At 47.9% G+C, this 23,264-nt stretch overlaps 3 protein-coding genes across 3 annotated transcripts in view; 2 read left to right on the top strand and 1 right to left on the bottom strand.

The window, feature by feature from the left end:
- The window catches only part of igsf21a (immunoglobin superfamily, member 21a), a 192,409-nt gene extending 183,227 nt beyond the window's left edge, over nt 1-9,182 (top strand). The window contains exon 8 of the mRNA XM_068742179.1: nt 9,106-9,182. Within this exon, the coding sequence (XP_068598280.1) occupies nt 9,106-9,182 (77 nt within the window). The remainder of the gene's footprint in view (nt 1-9,105) is intronic.
- A 2,602-nt stretch (nt 9,183-11,784) lies between these two features.
- On the top strand, nt 11,785-14,597 carry klhdc7a (kelch domain containing 7A). Its single transcript, XM_068742904.1, has 2 exons — nt 11,785-12,107; nt 12,255-14,597. Exons 1-2 carry the CDS (start codon nt 11,785-11,787, stop codon nt 14,035-14,037), a joined length of 2,106 nt encoding a protein of 701 aa, XP_068599005.1. The 3' UTR covers nt 14,038-14,597.
- A 3,892-nt stretch (nt 14,598-18,489) lies between these two features.
- On the bottom strand, nt 18,490-21,470 carry aadacl4 (arylacetamide deacetylase-like 4). The gene is made up of 4 exons (XM_068742606.1): nt 21,294-21,470; nt 20,771-20,996; nt 19,356-19,419; nt 18,490-19,273 (listed from the first exon to the last, which is right to left on the bottom strand). Exons 1-4 carry the CDS (start codon nt 21,468-21,470, stop codon nt 18,490-18,492), a joined length of 1,251 nt encoding a protein of 416 aa, XP_068598707.1.
- Between the last annotated feature and the right edge of the window lie 1,794 nt (nt 21,471-23,264).

Below are 23,264 nucleotides of genomic sequence, written 5' to 3'. Positions count from 1 at the left end.
TTTTCATTATTCTACCACCTACACAATGACGCATTCAATGTCACAGTAAATTGCAGGACTGTGTAATACGGACTCAATGATGATCTGATGCTGCTTCAGCGTCTGATGGGTATGAGAGCGCGTCCCGTACCGGCTGCACTTGCGAGGGTGAGGATGCTGCAGCTGCCCTCACGTGAATCCAGACGGCCAGCGGGTCGGACCAAAGGCCCGTTCTGAGAGGAGAGAGCCAAGGCCAAACCGAGGCAGCACGCTGAGCGCCTCCATTGTTCGTGACGAGGAACACAACGAATTAGGAGGAGGGTTGTTATTCTGTGTAACCTGTTATAATGATGAACGTAAATGCGGCTCAGCAGTGGACAGGATTAGGATTCATTTTGTCTCCATCCACAAATGAGAATCGATGCTGCGTGGCAGAGCAGACGCAGGATATCGCCGCTCTGTCACATTTGACTGGATCCATTTTACAGAGATCTCGGTGCCGAAGCCCAAGAAGCAATCACGGCAGCGGAAGGCTGAGGACTGGAAGGTCACGTCACATCAATATTCCTGCACAGATATGTGTGACATGGTGGCGCAGTGGGTAGGAAGGTCGCAGGTTCAAATGCGACTTGCAGCCTTTCTGTGAGGAGCTTGCTGTCTGCGTGGGTTCCCTCGGGTTCTAAAGACGCAGCTCCAGGTCGTCCCTCAGGACATGGTGATGGGGTGACCATTGGCATTGACCTCTGTGGCCTTGCAATGAGTCACGTCTAGCCATGCCAGGGGGGGGGTGCTATTGAGAGGCCTGTGTCCACTTGGCGGCGTTTAATATATATATATATATATATATATATATATATATTGGTACTGATTATGAGGAGCATCTTCATGATACATCTTTAGCTGCCCTCTGAGATTTCTGCAAAATGAGCACCACAGAGCTGGGGAGACACACACACACACACACACACACACACACACACACACACACCTACACACACACACACACGCCAGAATTGCATGCACATGCAGAAACACGCAGATCTGTACACGTGTGCAATTTGCTGGGACGGGCAAACAGCAGTGTGCATGTGCGGCGTGCATGTGCGGCGTGCATGTGCGGCGTGCATGTGCGGCGTGCATGTGCGGCGTGCACACACTAATTTGCCGGCTCCTCTCAAAGGAGCTGCCGTGCTAATGCTGCTGCGAGGAGGACCAGAGTGCTGCGTGCGGAGTTTCCACCCGCTCGCGTGTGTGAAGTTCAAAAAAAGCAGAGCTGCTAGTACTCTGTAATACTTCTGTAGTACTTTACTCTTCTGCGGTATCTGAAGAGCATGATGTCAGAAAGTACTGTGTGAGGAAGACTGTGGCATTACTTTTCTTTTTCTTCTCTGATGGAGTAAATTTCTCCCGAAGCCCCCGGCCCAGTCCGGGGCTTCCTGCTAAGATTCAAGATTCAAGATACTTTATTGTCATTATGCGAACATAATAAAATGGTGAGAAGGCCCACGGCTTTAGGCACACATCATAACATAAACTAAACTCTCTCTCTTAAGAAACAATATATATATATACACAGAGAGAGTGAGAATCACAGGCAGTAGTGCAAAATAGCAACAGCAGCAACAGGACCGGCATAAAGCGTCCCAGATCACTACAAGGGAACGACTGCTTTCACAGCCCGGGGGAAGAAGCTGTTCCTGAGCCTCGCTGTGCTGCTTCTTATTGTCCTGAACCGCCTCCCTGATGGGGGCGGGACAAACAGTCTGTGGCCCGGGTGGGTGGGGTCTGTGGGCGGGACAAACAGTCTGTGGCCCCGGGTGGGTGGGGTCTGTGGCGATGCGTCTGGCCCTCCTCTGGACTCTGGAGGTGTAACAGAGTCCAAATCAGGCAGACGGTGACCCACAACCCCTGAGCTGTCCTCACCACCCGGGATAGGTCCTTCCTGTCCTGCGCCGTGAAGCTGCCGTACCACACGGTCGCACTGAGACACAGGATGCTCTCTATCGTGGCCCGGTAGAAGTCTTCAAGCAGCACAGAGGAGAGTCAGCCCGCTTCAGCTTCCTGAGGAAGAAGAGCCGTTGCTGGGCCTTCTTCACCAGGTGTCTGGTGTTGAGTGTCCAGGAGAGGTCAGAGGAGATGTGGATGCCCAGGAATTTAATGTTCTCCACACGCTCCACTGCTTCCCCTCGTATGCACAGGGGGGCGTGTTCAGTCTTCCTGGACCTCCTGTAGTCCACTAGAACCTCCTTGGTCTTGCTGGTGTTCAGAACAAGGCTGTTGCTCGAGCACCACAGCATCAGGTTCTGGACCTCCTCTCTGTAGTGGGTCTCATCGTTGTTGGAGATGTGACCCACCACGGTGGTGTCGTCAGCAAACTTCACAACCATGTTTGTGGAGTGGATGCAGAGCAGGGCTGAGAACGCAACCCTGGGGGTCCCAGTGTTCAGGATCAGAGGGGAGGATGTGGTGTCTCCTATCCTCACCACCTGGGGCCGGTTGCTGAGGAAGTCCCTGACCCAGGAGCAGAGCGGTGGAGACAGTCCCAGGCTGTGGAGCTTCAGAGCCAGCATGTCCGGTGGGACGGTGTTAAAAGCTGAACTGAAGTCCACAAACAGCATCCTGACGTAGGTGTTAGGCTGCTCCAGGTGAGTCAGGCGAGTGCAGTGTCAGCGAGACGGCGTCCTCCGTGGAGCGGTTCCCCTGTAGGCGAACTGCAGGCTGTCCAAGCCAGCGGGGACGGCGTCCTTGATGTGTTTAGGAGGATCCTCTCGAAGCACTCATCTCCACCGGAGTCAGAGCAACAGGGCGGTAATCGTTGAGGCAGGAGACGGATGATTTATTGGGTACCGGCACAATGATGGAGGACTTAAGGCAGGCAGGACGGTGGACAGCTGCAGGGACAGGTTGAAGATGTCCAGGAAAACCCCTGCCAGTTGGTCAGCACCACGTCTTCAGTGTCCGGCCTGACACGCCATCCGGTCCCGCAGCCTTGTTGATGTTGATCCTCCTCAGGGCTGAGGAGACCTGGTGCAGCTGCAGGACGAGCGGCTGATGCTGCACCTCAGGCTGGGGCAGATCCACAGACCTTCTGCTGCTCGGAGAGTCGAAGCGTGAGAAGAATCTGTTCAGGTGTCAGGCAGGGTGGAGTCGTGGCTGGCGTGCTGGTCCCTGCGTTTTGTAGTCCGTCACAGCCCTGATGCCTTTCCACATGTCACGTGGGTTCTTGTTCTCAAAGTGCTCCTCAATGCGCTGCTTGTATCTGTGCTTTGCCTGCTTGATGCCTCTTTTTAGCTCACTTCGTGCCCTGCTATAGGCCAGCCGGTCTCCTGCTCTGTAGGCTGCATCCCGGGCTCTGAGCAGAAGCCGCACCGTGCTGTCCACCCACGGTTTCTGGTTCAGGAAACCGTGATCGTCTTTGTGGGAAGGACAGCACTCAGTGCAGAAGTGAACATAGGAAAGCACAGATGACGTGTACTCCTCAAAATCTGCCTCCTCTTTGAATACCTCCCAGTCCGTGTGCTCAAACAGTCCTGCAGGCTGAGGAAGCCTCCTCAGTCCAGACCTGCATGGTCCTGGTGGTGGGTTTAGTCCTGCAGATCAGCGGGTTTATATGCAGGGGATCAGGTTCACTGAGATGTGGGTCAGACATACCCAGGTGGGGGGCTGCTACACCCTTGTAGCCCCCGGGATGTTGCAGTAGACCTGATCCAGAATGTTGTGTTCTCTGGTGGGAAGGTGATGAATTTGTGGAATTTGGGGAGCAAAGCTTTCAGTTCCACGTGGTTAAAGTCTCCAGCTACAATCACAGCGGCCTCTGGATTAGCGTCCATCTGGCTGCTAACCAGCCAGTACAGCTCCTCCAGCGCTAGCTTAGCATTAGCACGCGGTGGTATGTAGGCCGCTACGATCACAGCGGAGCTGAGTTCTCTAGCCAGTTTAAACGGTCTGCATTTCACTGCAAGATATTCCAGGTCGGGGGAGCAGAATGTTCCGGATCACGTTCGTAGCAGAACACCACGAGTTGTGAATGTACAGCGCCAAACCTCCGCCTTGCCTTGCCTGAAGCTGCAGTCCGTCGGCGCGGAGCCAGCGAGCGGCCCGCTAGCTCCACCGCTGCGTCGTGGATGTTGGCGTCCAGCCAGGTCTCGGTGAAGATCGCCACGCAGCTATCGGTCCGCTTTGAGACGATCCTCAGCCGTATTTCGTCCATCTTGTTGACGAGCGACCTGGCGTTGCGAGGAAGATGCTGGGTAGCGCCGGTCTGTGTGGGTTAGCACGTAGCCTAGCCCGCACGCCGCCCCGCTTACCCCGCTTTTGTTACTGTATCTCCTTCGCCTCCTCGGCCACAGCGGTGGGATAGTGGGGGCTCCGATGTTCGCTGGAGCTCGGGAGGGATAAAATCCAAAATAGACGGTATTCCAACCTGGTTTTTCCCCAATTCCCACAGTTCAGCGCTTCCAGACTGGATGAGGGCCTGATCCTCAGAATAGGAAAAATATAAACAAAAATACAAAAACAAGCACGAAAAGCCGGGAGCCTCGGACCGCAGCGTGTGTACGCGCCGCCATTCCGGAAACGGAATCAGTTTAATGGAGTCCTGGTCTTCATGGCGCAGCTGTCAGTGCTGAGTTTAGGTCTAAGCCCAGGTTGTCTCCATGAAGATCAGAGCCACAGCCTCAGCCTTTGACTCACCGAGTCAGTCGGAGTGTCGTTGACGTGTTTTCACATTTCCTGTCTTTCTTTTCCGAGCAGAAATCCGAGCATGATGAAGAACACGCAGAATCCCCAGCAGTAAGTATTGTTGTGCTGATGATGATGATGATGATGATGCATAGCTCGATTCCTGCGCTCTCTGTGTTTGCCCGTGTCCAGATTACCGACTCTCCTGCGGTTGAGTCTGAGATTATCGGTCTTCCGTGTTTCTCATTGGTGGCTTTCCAAATTATAATCTAAAGATGAGGGCTTGTCAGAAGAAACTGGACGGCTGTGACAACCTTTACATCGCTATCTCCATGTCATGTTGCTCTCTCTCTCTCTCGCTCTCTCTCTCCCCATCAGTCTCTCCATCTGTTTTCAACCAGCTCCAGCTTTGATTGCCTCGCCTCCCTCCCCTCACCGACTCTGCCCCGTCCATCATATTCCCATTTCCATTTCCCCTCGTCATTAGAGCTCAGTATTTCGATGGAGATGACACTCGGTCAGTTCAGATTATCCCTGTCGTGTGAAAGAGCATTCCAAACCTCAGCCGTGCATAATTACACCATTTTATACACTACAGCCTGATTCTAGTCTGATTAGGGGATCTGATTGAAGCCTCACAAGAATTATATAAGAATGGATCTACCAACACGGTGATCTGGATCAGCACCAGAAGGTTCTACATTGTTCTCGGTATCTTTATGCACCAACATGAAAAGTCAAAGTGAATCAGAGTTAATGTGTATTTTTAACTGATTCTTGAATCCATAAATGGGTTTAATGTTCAAATGTAATATTTGTTCCCTGACCTCATTCTCAATCCGATCTGGATGGAAATTCGGTGGTGAGATAGAGATCCCCCCCCCCCCCCCCCCATTTTGAGTTATCTCGCTAACAGACGGACAAACGCCGGCGATTCCGAGTTTAGATTCTGCAGCAACAAGTTTTTCTCCAAAATGCATCAGTAACATGCTTTGAAGATAAAATCCAACCTGCGGCCGATGAAACAAACATCCATGATCCCTCGCGTTTCCTCCAGCAGGTGGCGAGCTTCGCTGCCTTTGTCCTCCGCTGCTCCCTTCACTCTTACGTTCATGAAGACCCGTCACCATCTTGTGATTTGGCTGCTTGTCTTCTCCCACTCTATTTGTCTCCATTTCTTTTCCTTATGCTCTCAGACGTGTCCCCTCTCTCTTCCCCTCCCTTTCCTGCCTCTGCTCGTCATATTTTATGGATGCAAATCTCAAAATGCAAATGTTATGGTAAGTGTGTGGGGGGGGGGGGGGGGGGGGTGTTGCAGCGAGGACAGAATCAGGTTGGCGTGAGCATTCAGACTCAGAATGGATGTACGACATCGTCCCGAGAGGTGACCGTGCAGATACCAGCATCTCACTGACTGAATGCCCAAATCTAGGGCTGGGGGGGGGGGGGGGGGGAGATCCTGATGAGATGATACATTCATTCTTTGTCAGAACTCCAAGTCCAACTGTTTGGCTGCTCTGAGTTTGTTTTATCATGCTTGGTAAGTATTAAAGATCGGGTACAAATGGAGAAGAACGTTTTGTGATTATTTTGTCTTTATTTCAGAGTGTCATACACATTTTTAATTTACTGAAAAGCAGACTGGAGTAAAAAGTGTGTTTGTGGCTGTGGGTCAGTATGAAGCCTCTCTGGAGTCAAAGCACATGATGCACCCCCCCCCCCCCTCTAAACAGCTGCCATTTTAAGTTCTGCCCAAACCGAGAGACTCCTCCTTTATTAAAAATGAGCACCCTACCTGAAAAACAACAAGCCCTGCTTTAAATTCAGATTGGCAACAGCACACGGAGGTCTGAGCCAACGGCGAGCAGATGGCTGAGCAACCTGCATCTCGGATAAGAGCCTGGGGGGGGCGCTCATGAAGACTGAGACACAAGATCCCGTGTTATTGTCGGGGAGACAATCAGAGCATGACGTCCCGTAGAGCGCTTCAGGTCGGGGGTCATCGATCATGTTCTCCCACCCAGGAAGCCTCATCAATCCTCAGTTAGCATGTTAGCATGTTATATTAGCAGGTGTAGCCATATTTAACCCTTTATTGCCAAAGCGTATCATATTTGATACACATGGCATTTCAGGATTTCGAGACTTCTACTTTAGAAGTTTGATCTCCCCCCCCCCCCCCCCCGCGGAAAAGCTGATAGATACAAGAAATGAAAAAGCAAAAGTTACATAAATTAGAGCACATTTATGGTTTTTTGACAGATTTGTCAGAAGGTTCCATTAAGACCTTATTTTGCAGAAGTTAGCGTGTTCTGACGACGACTTGATGGTGGGGGCTTTAAAGGGTTTAAGTGTGTTATGTGCTAGTCCTGATGGGAACAAAAGGCTTCGCTCTCACAGACGTGAGCGGTTGTTTGTATTTCTCACCGTGTGAAGGGTTTGTCCTCTACTGGCGCCCGGCCACGCCCAGCCACGCCCGGCCACGCCCGGCCACGCCCAGCAGCTTCTCATTCAGCAGCAGCTCTCGTCGCGAGGGAGCCACAGAAAACGAGACGAGGACATGGATGTCTTCTGATCGCTCCTTTGTAACTAATGTCATCACTCGGGGGCCCGTAAAAGAGTAAAGCAAGGCCTTCAATCCTTATTTCTTTGATCTGATGTTTGTGAACTCCCCCAAAGGCCATCCAGGGACACCCCCGGCGCTGGGGTCGTTAAATCCCAACACCGCATCCTTATCCTTACCGTCCTGGGTTCCATAAAGTACCTTTACGTGGATCTCGTCTGCTCACTTTTCACTGCCCGTCCCTGGAAGCCTCTCTGCTGCTCATCCCAATGGATGATGATGATGATGATGAAGATGAATATATTTATCAGATAGAATATTAGAGTACAGGTACAGTCACACAGTAGCATGTATTACAGTACAAGTACAGTCAAACAGTAGCATGTATTACAGTACAAATACAGTCACACAGTAGCATGTATTACAGTACAGGTACAGTCACACAGTAGCATGTATTACAGTACAAGTACAGTCACACAGTAGCATGTATTACAGTACAAGTGCAGTCACACAGTAGCATGTATTACAGTACAAATACAGTCACACAGTAGCATGTATTACAGTACAAATACAGTCAAACAGTAGCATGTATTACAGTACAAATACAGTCACACAGTAGCATGTATTACAGGTACAGGTACAGGTCACACAGTAGCATGTATTACAGTACAAGTACAGTCACACAGTAGCATGTATTACAGTACAAGTACAGTCAAACAGTAGCGTGTATTACAGTACAAGTACAGTCAAACATCCTGTCTAAGAGGAGCATTTCCTAAAAGCCCTTGCGGTCTTGTTTCCGTTGAAAGTCCTTCGTACATAAATCATCGACATTTAAGAATACAAATAAAAACTAATATTAAACTAGAAAGACAATCAGAGACTGCAGACCCCGCCTCCAATAGACTATTGGATCTTGTGAGACAGTAAACAGGGCTTCCGGATCAGAGGGGCCAAACCTGCTCTAGCTTGCTGCTCCGGAACGTACTACAAGACTCCTTCTGGACTATTTTTCCCATCATGCCATTCGTGTCCCTCCCTCTTAAAGTGGCAGTTTACAGCAGAGGCACAATTCCAGATGTAAAAATAATTCTAGAATCTGGATCCAGGTCCGGATCAACGCCATTCTCGGGGAGGACCGAGCCACGGACAGAACCTTGCTTGTGTAAAAATTTCAAGTCGATTGGGTTACTAGTTTTTGAGTTATGCGCTCGGACAAACAAACAAACAAACAGACAAACAAACAAACAGACAGACAGACAGACAAACAAACGTACCCAATTGCAATACCCTCGCCTCCTCTTCGGCGAGGGTAATTACACCACAGATGCAAAATTACAGTAAATTCAACAATTAAAAGGACACATAGTATGTACAATCCACTTCTAAGGGAGGACGTTTGTTCTAGAGGCATCGAGATAGAAGAATAGAAAGGAAGTGGCAAAGTGCATGACGTTGTGCAGCACAGTGGTGAGCGCTGTTGCCTCACAGCAAGAGGGTTGCTGGTTCAAATCCAGCTCGGGGCCTTTCTGTGAGCCATGGCCGCGCGGGTTCTCTCCTTGTCTGAGTGGGTTCTCTCTGGGTTCTTCAGCTTCCTCCTGCCACCGAAAACATGCAACTCAGGTCCAGGGCATTATTGGAAATGAGAATTAGTTCTCAATTAAGTCACCTGGTTAAATAAAGATTAGAATTAGATTTAAAAAGTCAACTTGGAACCCCTTTAACAAGTTGCATCAACTTCTTTTATTTTTTAAAGAAAAAAAAAGAATACTTACAGAAACATGAGTGTATATCTCATAAAACGGCCATGGGTTCATTTATTGTCTGCTTCCAATCAATCCATGTGTGGTTTATCTGATCAATGGTGTCTTTGGTGTTTACAGATGGAGTTTCCCAAATGGACATGCTTGGACTAACAGGGGCGGCACTTGTCCTCACAGTGACGGTGGACCTGACGTGAAGGTCCTCGTCTCAGTCAGACACACGCACACACGCACACACACACACACGCATGTCATCCTGACACAAATCCTACAAGCCTCCTCCCGCCATCAAGAGGTCTCCCATGCGTCAATCAATCGGGAGGCGGTACCTCCACAGGATGTCGCCCCGCAGTTTTTCTAACCACTAAACTGCAACGATAATGACAGCGGGAGAACAACATGACGGCCATCTTGTTAGAACCCGACCCAGTGACATGTCCTTTTGCTTCTCGTCTCACGTCTTCCTGTCGATCAATCAAAGCGCTTGTTTTAAACGGAACAGAAAAGCAACATTACGATTCTGTGTTGAGTGTCAAATTGTCATTGATGTTGACTGAAGTGTAAAAAGTGGGCCTGGTTTGGGCCTTGCCCCCCCCACACACACACACCAACCACGCCTGTCCTGTCCCTGCAGAAGCTCCTGATCAGCAACAAGTTGAAGAAACCACGGGGGATCAATCACAGATTCTCCAACAGAACATTCTTTTTTTTTTTACACCCATTCCTTCTTTTCTGATGCCTCAGAATGTTCGAGATGATTTAAACGCTGTGAGAAACCAGGAACAAGAAAAAAAGTCTCCTTTTTAAGTGTATTTTGTGTACATCAGTGTAAATATTGAAAATAATTAAAGAGGTTATATTGGTAACGGCGATCTGTGGACGTTTACACTCACACTTTTGTTTGTACTTCATGCATCTACAGGTCGGACACATGAACAGCCTTTCTGTTTCTGGTTTGGGCTTCTTAGATCTCTACGCCAGGTCACCAAGGGGGGAGTGAAATAAGGGGGGGAGTGAAATCCATCAATCGAGGCCTGCAGGTTTGGGGTTGTGGTGCATGTGATGCTTGTTGCAATGGACAGCAGCTGCGAGTCACTGTCACCGGCCTGTACTCAAGTTCTTTACTTCTTAAGTGACCTACATTGTGTATAAAACGTAACTCTGACCCGGTCATTTGCAGTACTGGGGGGGGGGCTCATCTGATGCTGTGTGTGTAAGCAGGGTTGTGGCATTTGTTTCATTTCACCTGTATTAAAATGGAGAGATGATAAACCATGCAAGCCTTGACTTTACTGTGTTGGGGGGGGGGGGGGGGGGGGGTCCATGTGTTGATGAGTATACAATTTACAAATTCCGGCGTAAATCAAATTTTATAACAAACTCCTTTTGTGAGGGGCGAGTCGGTGAGCTGGAGAATCATTTGATGTCTGCTCATTTGCATGCGATGAAGAATCCGACCTTGCAGGATGCACAGGGCAAACATCCAGACAGCTGTGTGCACTCGGATCGGTGTCCTGCTGCTGCACAGCAAAGGTGTTCAATCACCGCCTGGGAAAACATGAGGAAACGTGGAAAAGAGATCATCCTGCCATGAGAACGACGGCCAGACTGAGGGTGTCACTTTGAGCAGCCGCAAAACCAGTTTGAGACGATTAGATACCAATGTTGTGTGTTTTTCTCTTATCAAGAAACTTTTTTTAGCCACATGCCGTTCCCTTCGCTGCCGACTCTGCCTCATGATATGACCTTCAATTCGAGAACAAGCTATGCGGTATGCAGGAAATGTGACTGTCACAAATGATTCATCCTAATCTGCATCGGTTTAACAGGAAAAACCAACAAAGCAAACAGCACCTTTGTTCACATGCTGCTGAGCTAGTGTGACGAGCACAAGCGGGTGCGTGGCTGCGAGGGTAGGGGGGCCGCTCTGTCAGCCATGCTTTGCAGACGGCGACCTGGCCTGGTTATCAGATGAACACACACCTGACACACCCTCTGTATGCCGCTCCAAGTGGCTCCGCCGAGCCATGAGATAAACGCCATGCTGCCGTTGGCCACGGCCTCACACAGAAGCATGAAGACGGCCCGACAGCAGGGCTGGGTGGCTCAGGACAGGGTCCGTAGATGTCCGTCTCACCTGCCTCAGGTGTGTTATTTACAGTTCTATGTATTTATGCTCAGCATAGCTTTGCAGGGAGTCATTGAAACATCTGCACATGAAACAGGACCTTTGGTCTGTGGTGAAGCTGTGCAAACAGGCACATCCTGGTTATTAAGTATGTGACAAATGTCAGCTGTCGTCCTTCCCCACCCCTTGTTCAAACTGTGTTCCTCTCCGGCAGCTCCAGGCGGGAGGCTAAATCGGTTGGGGAGTGTCGTCTACCACATTTTTAAAAGATGTTTTCCGTTATTGACACAATTAAAGGAAGACTAGAACTCCGCCATTTCCTTCAACAGAACAACAAAGCTCGATTTGAGTATGAATTCAGGTTCATTCGCAAGCAGGCGTCTGAGATGACTGGATGGAAAAAGTCTATAATTTGCATAACCAAATATTGATATATTAGGCAATTACATATTCCGTACATGGGTATTGAACCTGATATGCCTGGGGTGGCACAAGACTGGGGCCCCGCCCAAACAGAGTCACAGATGCAAATCGTAGGTATCATTTTACACTCGATCCTTTGGGCAACAGGTACAGTCAACAGATCCGAACAGAATCAAAGAGCATGCTGCCATCAGCGGAGACACACTGACAGCAGCACTCTAAAGAATCGGTTCACCCCCAGCACAACCATGAGCATTTCGGACCTTCTGGGCATTCCGCTGGAGATGGAGCTGCTGTGGAAGCTGAGTCTTTCTGTGGCTGTGGTGCTGCTGGTTTCCTTCGCCTATAGGATCTACAGCTCCAGGGAAGAGAAGAATATCCAGGCGTCTGTAAAAGACGACAAAGAGTCGGAAAACGCAAACTTCCAAGACCACAAGAAGACACTGCGACTTCGACACTCACCAAACTATGACACCAAAGACGGGAGCAAACGACTTAGCCGCTCAGCTACGGATGAAGGACGGACGTCCGACAGCACGGATCAAGTAGCTGCAGGAGCTCATCCAAAGCAGGCTGAAAAGACTGAGGCTGCAATTCCCAAATCATGGAGTGACCAACATATCAGTTTGAAAGGAGAAACAGCACCTCGCCAAAAGCAGGCAAAGGATGTCATTGGTATTACGACACCTGGATCGGCTTTGAACCGAACTCAACCAACAGAAAATCGGATGGCCAGTTCAACAGGATGCCACTCCCACTGCTTTTTGCAGAAGCTGGAGGGTACAGTGGGAGTGGGCCGGGAGCTAAGACAGGACCTGGAGTACCAGGGGGCCTACTCCAGCTTCCTGTCCAAGGCAGAGATCCAAGTCAAGGATGCTAACGTGGTGCTGCAAGGAACCGGAGACCAGGTTGCACACGGAAAAGTCTATGATTATTATGTTGAGTCTTCTTCTCACTCTATTACAGAGTCAAACGTGTTGCGTCAGCTTCAGAACAACACTGAGTCTCAACCTGTTGACTTTGGCTCCCCTTCTTTTCTGAACCACATCATCACGCATGATGTGGTTTCACAACAAAGCACCAACAAGGACGACCCTTCCTTGTTGGCTCATTCCACAGGACCCGCCCTCCTACGCAAGAAGAGCGCTCTGTCTGCAGCAAAGCAGTCGGAGCCTTTCATCCCCTCTGCAACTAGAGATTCAACTTTAATGACTCCCTTGCCAGACTCAAACCGAAATGAGCCCGTCTCTGTTTGTCCCGTGATATTCAACTCAAAAGACAGCAAAGCTGTGAAGGTGAAAGAGCATTCAGATCTGCAGACTGTAGCAGGGGCTTCGGCTTTAGACATCCTGGCAAAAACCTTCAACAGCACAGATGTGGAGGCTTTGAAGAGTAAAATCGATCTTAGTAACTGTCTGGAGGCATTATACCTGGCCAAGAAACACGGGCAGGTCGCTATGCAGCAAGCAGCGCTTGAAGTCATGTCAGAAAATTACCTCCAAGTGCTGAGGGACCCCAACCTTTATAGCCAACTATTAGAGGGTCAGCGGGAACAAATTCAGAAATGGAGAGTGAGAGGGAGAAGCTTTGTAATGGTGGCTGACGTGGACCCGCGGGACCGGGCGAGGAACACTGGAGAGACAGAGCAGAGGGAGACGTCCAGTGCAGTGTACTATTACGATGACTACAAAGACTCTTGGCATTCGCTCTGCCTGATCCCACAGGAGGTCGTCTCTGATGCCTGCGCCATGTGCACGATGGATAACTACTTATTTGTGGCAGTGGGCTGCCAAGGCACAGGCAAAGAAAGGACGCCCTCAAGGCGAGTCTTTTGCTACAACCCTCTGGCATCCATTTGGAAGGAGATCTGTCCGATGAACGAAGCCAGACCCCAATGCAAACTGGCAGCTCTGGAGGGCTACGTCTACGCCATTGGGGGGGAGTGCCTCTCAGTGGAGCGCTATGATCCCTGCAAGGACCGATGGACATTCGTGGCTCCATTGCCTAATGATACATTTGCTGTGGCACATCATGTCACAGTGTGCAAAGGAGAGCTTTATGTGTGTGGAGGAACTTTTAGATACACGCTTCTGCGATACAGCCCCCAGACCAACATCTGGAGGGCAGGTTTTGTAGCAGGTGGCAAGGACAAAACTGCAGATATGGTGGCTGTGTGGCGATCTTTGTACCGCTTTGATATCGACCCACTGCTGGGCATCAGTGTCTACCGCTACCACACAGTGGCTCGACTATGGTACGAGTGCTGCACCAAACGGTCACTGCGCTGCCCCACCTTCCATTGTGTCGCAATGGACCACATGATATATTGTGTTGGCCATCAGTTCACCATGAGGTTTGAGGCTGATGAGGTTTATCCTGCCTTCACAGAGCAGAATTTGAATGTCCTCTCTGCTGCGAAGGGCAAACTCTTCCCTTTTGTCCTTTCACTCCCCGATCATAAGCCAGAGCAGCCCAGTGTGCAGGTCAGGTCTGTGATTTGATGCACTGCATATCACAGCAAGAAATGTGCATTTGCTTATAGTAACCCTATAACCCTTCCCTGGCAGACGACTTAAACCTTTAGCGTCTTAGTGGTAGCCAAACGACTGCTTACTTGGATTTTCATAGGATTTGCCTCCTTGTAAGACATTGTCTCACTTTGATTGGTCACTTTTCTCTGCTGGTGTTCATTTTACATCATTCCAGACATGCTTTCAATCTTTAGCCATTAAGATAATTCATAGAGTTTCAGAGTAAATGAGTTCATTCAACTTTAACATATTAGAGAGACTATAGAGTACAGACCATACGACAATATAGTATCAATGCGTCACTCTGTAGGGCACAAATATCACTTACAAAGCGGCTAAGCTGCAATGCAGTTATCAATAGGGTTGATCTTTAAAGCTGACAGGTTGTAAATGGCTTTGTCACACAATGTAAATAGCTAAGCTCTTAAAAATGTTTGTCACTGCTTCTGGAACCCTTTGTCGCTCAGACTCACACGTTGTAATGGAACAGCATGAATGTACCTGCTATTCAAATGGCGCTTAACATGAGAAGGTGTGTGAATTTGCTCATTCCATGCATTTTAATCCACAATTAAAGCTATTAAATGTCTCTGTCCCTGTATTTGTGTGACTGATGAATCAATGACAGTATAACACAGCAACAATTGCAACACAAGGTTTATTTTGTTAAATGTTAAGCAATTAGAAGAACAAATTTAATATGCCTAAGAATGACACAAATATTAAATCCCTCATTCAAAATCAAGCCTTTCAAATTCATAGATTATGCTGGGGATTTACGAGGCACCCTGACAGTTTACCAACAGGGACGTGCTGCTGTAGCGCCATCATGTGGCAAAGACAGCATCTTTTGTGTCGACGACGCGTCAAAGCTGCAGACGGGACAGAGGCGTTGTGTGACACGCAGCCATTCGAAGCGGGACTAACTGTCCAACAGTGGGTGAGACAAAGGCCTCCGGCTGCAGCGGATGCAAGCAGATGGGCGACCATCTTAATTCAACTGTTTGATGCCACATCATTTAAGACCTAATGGATGTTGCCTTGGATGACACTGGGCTTCTGGTTTCTCTTGGTGCTCAGGTTGGTTCTGTCACTGTTGTTTCTGAGTAAATGAAAAGAAAGGGAACGTTTGTGTGAAATGAGCCCCTGGAAGGGCAGACATGCACTTCATGAACCCTGATGCAGCTCAGCTCCAGGTCCGGGTTCTTGTCATCATGGCTGGCTGCATGGAGGCTGGAGCGATTGTGCAACGCCCTGGCAGAGAGCCTCTGGCAGAAGTCTCTTCGTGTGTGCTTCTGGTACGCCGACCTGTCCAAAGTACGTGAAGAGGAGTGGCTGCTGCTTTTCCAAGTGGTACTTTGTGGACGCAACAACTGGAATTCTGTTTTCAGGTTTGAAGATGTTTCACCACATCTCATCCCAGAGGCTATTTCAGTTCGAGCTAATTGATGGAGGGCACCGATATTTTACCTCATCTAAGGTTGATAGCAGGACTGGCAGCCTTTCAACCCATTTTGAATCTATATACGACCTCCTATTCTTACATATTGTTCTTGACTTATTGATCTGGTTTGCCTTTGTTCGCTCCCCAATTTTTTTCCCTTTCCCTGTAAATCAAAGGAAAACTGGACCAGGTGTCCTGCAAAGGGTTCAGTCCTCGGCAGAGGAGTATAAAAGCTGGTCACGAAGACACTCGCCTAGCTTCTCTCTGGCACGCCAACCAAACACCCACCCTGCAAGCATGTAGTAGAATAGCCGCTTTGCTACATGCTACACCAGCCATGTGCTCGGCTTATGGAATTGCAAAGATAAAGGTTCCTCCCACCCCCAAAAACATGCAATTTAGGTCAATTGATTACTCCAAGTTGTCCATAGTGTGTGCGTGAGTGGTTGTTTTTCTCTGGTCCAATGCGCTGGCGACACATTCGGGGTGTACCCCGCCTCTCACCCATCGCAGGCTGGGATAGATTCCAGCAACTCCTGTGACCCGCAAAGCGGAAAAATGGAAGAGAATTGTTGAATAGACAGACTTGGAGAATCAGTCACAAAGGTATGTTAATTTATTCAGCTAGAACAAGGTATAAGAACAATTCAAATCAAAAATATCAATATTTCTATAGCACCAGATCATAACATAAACTTTACATGTGTAGCAGGGAGAGACAGAACCCAACTTGACCCACATCGACCCACAGTGCGACTAAGTAGTGAGTGGATGGTTGGTCATGGTGGGCTAACAGAATCTAGAATAGAAGCCCCTGGAAGACAACACACTTCAGTCTGCAGCATTAAATCATTGGCTTTCACCGGATTAAAATATAAAGGACTTGAGCTATTCTTTTACAATAATCCTCAACAGGCTCGCCCAGTGACAGCAGCAAATTGCTCTAACTAGCCGCTAAGTGCCCAGCTGGAGTGGTGATTTTATACATTTTTCATGGCTGCTGAGCCTGGCCAGAAACTTGCTTTCATAAAGGAATTATCACAAGCCTTGATCTTTTCTATCAATATATGCAGAAGTGGAAAGAGTTTAGAGATGAAAGCCCTTACTTGCAGGAGTGTGACAGGCTTTCAAGAGGTGCTAATACCATGAAAGAGCAGTTAAAGGCTGACCTCAGCTATAAGCAGGGCAGATCTCCTCTCACGGATGTCTGGCTTAGAGTCCCGGTGGGGTCGGTAGTTACACGGCTGCTGATGCCAGCTGTCTTTGGCTCCGAATGAACTGTGTCAAGCGGAATAAACGTACGCCACGAAGAGAAGTGAGCAGGAGAGGCTATGCAGAGACTTGAGCAATAAGCCCAGTGCAAGGATCAGCAGAAGCTTACATTCGCTATTGATCCACAGCACTGTGCAGTATTTCCTCGGCCATTTCCCCGCTCAGACCCTGAACCAGCAGAGTGTGGCCGAACCTCATCGTGTAATGAGTCTAGACCAGGGGTGGGCAAACTTTTTGACGTGCGGGCCACATTGGGTCTGAAGTGTTGACAGAGGAGCTTTTGGATGACTGTTTGGCCCAGATATACTAAAGCGCTGCGTGTCGTGTGCAAACCTCATAGCACAGTACACACACAGATAAATGTACAACCCGATTTACTAACAGTGTGTACGAAGAACTGCGTCTTTCAAATGTGCAAAATAGCCTTTATCCAGGTAGTACGTTTGTCTCAATGAATATGCAAGATGCGGCATTTACACATATTTTGGCACAACAGTGTGAGGAGAAATGTAAATAGATTAAAATAGCAATGACACTGTGATCTGTCAAACCTGGTGATTGCATCTGTTTTTAATAAATTTCACATGAACGTGTAAAGTTAAATAAATCAACATTTATTGAAAAAAGATGATCACTTTCAACATTCAAAACAAATCAAAACACGAAATACTAAATCTCAATCATTCCTGCTGCACTCATTGTTGTTCCACTGCTGTGCATAAATGCGCACTTCATTAAAAGAACGGGATTTATTGATCATGACGCTGAACGTCTGCTCACACACGGAGGTCGAGCCAAACAACGAAACTAAAAGCAGAGCAATACGCTACAAGCCATCGATGGTCAAACACGGGTATTGCAGGGACAAAATGAAAGTTATGATTTTGAATTTTTTGGTCATTGGACAAGTTCGGCGGGCCGTATTGAAAAGCATAATGGGCCGTGGTTTGCCCATGTCTGGTCTAGACAGAGGCTGTGCTGATGTAGCTGAACGGAGGCTCCCTAATCACTCTGCGATGCCAACTGAGGTGCTACAAAGCCCCCGGCACACGGCCACCACTATGCCGCTACGTTTTGGGTCTGCACTATGACAAGGCATAGATCATATGTGTGTTCACATTGAATTACAATCGTATGCATTCATCAGATGATCCTGTTTTGGTCCTGGAATGAAAGTGATGTTGGTCCTATTCAGACAAAATGCTTACCTGTCGTCTTTCTTCGGCCCAGCTACCCAGCATCTCTTTGTTTTCATACCTCTGCTGTGTTCTCCACCCAGTTTGGGACCGTTTGGGACCATCCAGTGTCATCCCTGTTTGATTCACGCTTTACTAAATGCACCGAACTAGTGGGTCAGATCATGGCCAGTTAGTCACAGAAAAATCATGTCGGCTTTTCCCCCTATCTTCGTAATGGCACAGGAAGTGAATTGGAAATAGAAGGAGCTATAGATGCAGCAAACACTGCAAGCGAAGACAAGCAGAGCATCCAGAAGATGTCTTTGTTAAAGATAACAGCATTCCTATCGGTTATTTTCCTCTTCTCTTGTGTCCTCAGGCTACTTTTGATATCTGATATGAAGGTTTTGTTTTTAGTTTTCATCCTCTGTGAATGCGTTTAATGAAGACTACCTCTGGAACCTTTATTGTGTGTTAAACAAGAAGAACTGTACATTAACGTAGATCACATGAGCTCAATTCTCAACATTACAACTTTTTCATGTAGTCAACAACACCATCCATAACCTGCAATGCAGAGGGGAAGCTAAGCCAACCCTGGTTTAGAAAGTTAATCATGCCATGAAAGCCTTCCGTTAGGTGTTGCCAGGTGACGTTCTTTCCTAAATCCAGCAGCCGCTTCCTGTAAAGAATCCCATCATCCCTCAGGACATCATACTCACAGGTGAGAATGAATGTGGGTGGGGTTTTCTGAATCAGAGCACTGTCCGCAAGTAGAGGTGAGACCTCTGGTTCTAGACCGGCTTTGACTGCATGATATACCCCCCCATCATATTCTGGCTTTGGGCACTCAAAGATGCCCCTTATGAGACACTCAGGGGGGAGGTTAGAGGGGGACAGCCACTCTTTAAAGCAAGCCCTGAGGTCTGTGGGGACATGGTTGCCTTCCAAAACATCTTGGCACAGAGATATGTCCCCATTGAGGTACTGTAGGAAGTAGAACGCCATCCGGCCACGGAACAGTATGGGCACAGCGTGGTTTTGTTGATATGATGGCAGGTTGAAATCTGCCATCTGGAGGGCTGGGTAGATGAGGACCTGAGCACAGGGGGACAGCAGATGTCCATTCTGTCTCGTCGCCAGCCTTTGGCACAGTGCGGCTGCCAGGTTAGCCCCAGTGCCGTCTCCTCCGACCGCCACTCTGCGAGGATCGACGCTGAACCCGGCCTCAGCCGAAGACAGGAAGTGACACGTTGCCGCCTCGCAATCGTCCAGCTGTGCAGGATACCTGTGGTCAGGGGCTAAGCGGTACCTGACGGGTGAGAGGGAGCATTGAGTACAGGCCTGTTGGTAGGCAATACGATTATATTCATAGTTAAAAAGGATTCGAGTACCCAACAGAAACGACAGTGGTGTCTGACTCCTGGGCGATGTGTCGACAGACTTCATCCACAGAATCTGTCCAAGATTACCAGGAAATCTGAGTTAGCATGAGAGCAGCTGAACACGGCACACAGATGATGACAATCGGTTTCTCCGGTCACATGACTTATAGTCACGAATGGGAAGGACCGCACTGAATCCTGTTGTGTATTAGAGCAGCTGGTTTCATGGTTGATTCTTCATAGTCATTCATTTTCTCCACCGCTGTATCCGTAACCGGGTGGCAGGTCGTGCTGGAGCCAGGGCACACCCCGGACAAGCCGCCAGTTCATCCAAGGGAGATTCTTTGCGTTTAAAACTAGAAAACGACAATCAGAGATTGCAGACCCCGCCTCCAAAAGACTATTGGATCTTGTGAGACAGTAAACAGGGCTTCCGGATCAGAGGGGCCAAACCTGCTCTAGCTTGCTGCTCCGGAACGTACTACAAGACTCCTTCTGGACTCTTTTTCCCATCATGCCATTCGTGTCCCTCCCTCTTAAAGTGGCAGTTTACAGCACAGGCACGATTCCAGATGTAAAAATAATTCTAGAATCTGGATCCAGATCCGGATCAACGCCATTCTCGGGGAGGACCGAGCCACGGACAGAACCTTGCTTGTGTAAAAATTTCAAGTCGATTGGGTTACTAGTTTTTGAGGTATGCGCTCGGACAGACAGACAGACAAACGCACCCAATTGCAATACCCTCGCCTCCCCTTCGGCGAGGGTAATAAATAGAGACATATATAAACGAGCAAGGAGGACAGCACGGGGGCGGAGTGGTTAGAAGAAGGTGGCGGGTTCGAACCCGACCTGCAGTGAATTAGTCTATTCTGCGTGTGTTTTCTCCGGGTTCCTACAAAAACATGCAATTTAGGTCAATTGGCTGCCTCAAATTGTTTGTCTCTGTGTGGCCCCACGATGCGCTGGCGACGCATTCGGGGTGTACCTCGCCCACGGCAAGCTGAGACAGGCTCCAGCAAACACTGTGATGATGAGTGAATGAATGATTGAATGAATGAATGAATGAAGTTTCAAACTGCTTTAAAAAATTACAACCCAATCCAAAAAGACGCACCAGTTGAATAGAATTAAATTCCAATTTCTTGATGTCATTAAACGCAACATTAAATGGAGTCTATGGCATCGAGCATATCGGCCATCCCTTTTTCATCAGGCTCCCTTCTTGAGCCAACGTTAAAGTGAAGCCTTCCTGAAGTCCCTCCAGATGAGTTAGCATCCTAAGGTCATATTTCTAATGCTATTAAAGTCAAACTATATTTGAAAACTTGCATCAAATACATATTCAAATAGCTACATATTGTAGCATGAAATGAATACTGTTGTTTTCTACCATTACTCAAACGGTATTTATTATTTGGTACCGATGCTGCCCATCACCCATCCTCCTCCATGGAAATAAACGAGTCCTCTTCTTAAGCCATCGCACGCAGTCGTGGGTTCGTAGACTCGCACCGGCACCTCACAAAAGTCCAGGTCCTTCACTCGCAGGCCCGCAGGAACCGGATTTAAGCGAGCCAGAAAACGAGCCACAAACCACCGGATGAAGCTGACCTGACGACAGACACCCAGCCGATGGAGGATCCGGCCCTTGCAGGAGAAAACCCAAAGACAAACTCAGGATTTCACGTTTCGCATGACCTTGATTTTGTTCTTTCTTTTTGTTCCACCTTTGTTTGACAGGATTTCTTATCTGACATTCTTTGACCTCCGCTTTATCACGTGGTGGAGGACAAAAAAAAGGAGTGTGAGGAAAGCCTGAAAATGTGAGGCATGTTTATCCTGCTAAAGCAGCGGCCTTTTCGTTTACACGTAAATACAAAATATGAGAAAAGTTACAGGAAGGAAGCATGAACAAACAATCCCATAGGTGGCGTACACACTCACCACGATTGCTATTCCAACAAATAAGCCATGAACCATGTGCAGCTTCCGTCTGTTTGGAAGCCTGCGAGGAATGTCGGAATTCATCAGCTCGGAGAACGCGAGTCCAATTACCAAAAGCAGGAATGCTGCCACAAGAGCAGCAAAGCCAATTATTAAAATGGCCGAGCCGATGTCCATGGTGCTGCCGGTCGGCTCTGCTGCCGCTAAGTCATCCGGAGTAAATGTTTTCTCTACCTGCCCCCCCCTGCCCCCCCCTGCCAGCCCCTCCCATACGTGTAAAACGCATGCTGACCTTGGTTTCCTTTAACGACGCGTTTGGCTGCCTGTTGTCAAGGGAAACAGATAATTAGAGTCTTCATCATATGTTGGAGCTGCTGAATATTCAAAGTAACTAAAATAAACCAAGTTGTTTCCTGAATAATCCAAAATGTTTTTGTTTTTTCATTGCTCAACCGTTTTATTCGTACCAAAGACTTTGCTTTCCAATTAAAAAAAATATTTTTCACAGATATCTGCAGGTTGTTCTATCGTTTTTGCCCTTTGTAATAATGAAGGCTGAGCTGCACTCAGCATGCGCACACGCACACGCACACACGCACACACGCACACACACACATACGCACATGCACTGGCATTGACTGCCTGGTGTCTGAGGAGAGCTGAACTATCTGAACTTTCACAGCTGACCTGTAGGTGGCAGTGACAGCATGAGAATAAATACTCAGAAATACACACTTTTTCATGTTTTCATTCTGCCGGTATTTGTTCAGTTTCCTGTTTGTCATTCTGCCGAGCTGCTGAGACTTGGCTGACCGGAGACCCTTTGAAATAATCAATCGCTCCACATGTCTCCACCCTTCTGAAAACCACAGATTGGTTTACAGATCAATGGTTGTGCATCCCGATCAGATTGTTTGATCTGATGTTCTCCTTGGAGGTGGAGCGGTCAGCAGGGGAGAATGGGCTGTTCCTGTGGGATGAGGAAACATGGCCGACCTGTCAACATACAGAGATCATGTCTTTGTTCAGCTAATCAATAGATCTGAAAAGCAGCTGATGCAGCTGGAATATTCAACCAAACAGCTGGAATATTCAACCAAACAGCTGGAATATTCAACCAAACAGCTGGAATATTCAACCAAACAGCTGGAATATTCAACCAAACATCTGGAATATTCAACCAAACAGCTGGAATATTCAACCAAACATCTGGAATATTCAACCAAACAGCTGGAATATTCAAACCGAACAGCTGGAATATTCAAACCGAACAGCTGGAATATTCAACCAAAACGCTGGAATATTCAAACCGAACAGTTGGAATATTCAACCAAACAGCTGGAATATTCAACCAAACATCTGGAATATTCAACCAAACAGCTGGAATATTCAACCAAACAGATGGAATATTCAACCAAACAGCTGGAATATTCAACCAAACATCTGGAATATTCAACCAAACATCTGGAATATTCAACCAAACAGCTGGAATATTCAAACCGAACAGCTGGAATATTCAACCAAACATCTGGAATATTCAACCAAACATCTGGAATATTCAACCAAACAGCTGGAATATTCAACCAAACAGCTGGAATATTCAAACCGAACAGCTGGAATATTCAACCAAACAGCTGGAATATTCAACCAAACATCTGGAATATTCAACCAAACAGCTAGAATATTCAACCAAACAGCTGGAATATTCAACCAAACAGCTGGAATATTCAACCAAACATCTGGAATATTCAACCAAACAGCTGGAATATTCAAACCGAACAGCTGGAATATTCAAACCGAACAGCTGGAATATTCAACCAAAACGCTGGAATATTCAAACCGAACAGTTGGAATATTCAACCAAACAGCTGGAATATTCAACCAAACATCTGGAATATTCAACCAAACAGCTGGAATATTCAACCAAACAGATGGAATATTCAACCAAACAGCTGGAATATTCAACCAAAC

Source organism: Brachionichthys hirsutus, chromosome 8, assembly GCF_040956055.1.
Source record: "Brachionichthys hirsutus isolate HB-005 chromosome 8, CSIRO-AGI_Bhir_v1, whole genome shotgun sequence".
Classification (NCBI taxonomy): domain Eukaryota; kingdom Metazoa; phylum Chordata; class Actinopteri; order Lophiiformes; family Brachionichthyidae; genus Brachionichthys; species Brachionichthys hirsutus.
Note: the sequence above shows the minus strand (reverse complement) of the source record. Positions and strands in the feature narration are given on the sequence as shown.

Coding starts and splice junctions, on each gene's coding strand:
- aadacl4 (XM_068742606.1), bottom strand. CDS start 21,470: ATGGACATCGGCTCGGCCATTTTAATAATTGGCTTTGCTGCTCTTGTG. Junction 19,420..20,770: donor ATGGGTGATGGGCAGCATCG/GTACCAAATAAT, acceptor AATCTTGGACAG/ATTCTGTGGATGAAGTCTGT. Junction 19,274..19,355: donor ACCACTGTCGTTTCTGTTGG/GTACTCGAATCC, acceptor CTCACCCGTCAG/GTACCGCTTAGCCCCTGACC.
- klhdc7a (XM_068742904.1), top strand. CDS start 11,785: ATGAGCATTTCGGACCTTCTGGGCATTCCGCTGGAGATGGAGCTGCTG. Junction 12,108..12,254: donor GCAGGAGCTCATCCAAAGCA/GGCTGAAAAGAC, acceptor AACTCAACCAAC/AGAAAATCGGATGGCCAGTT.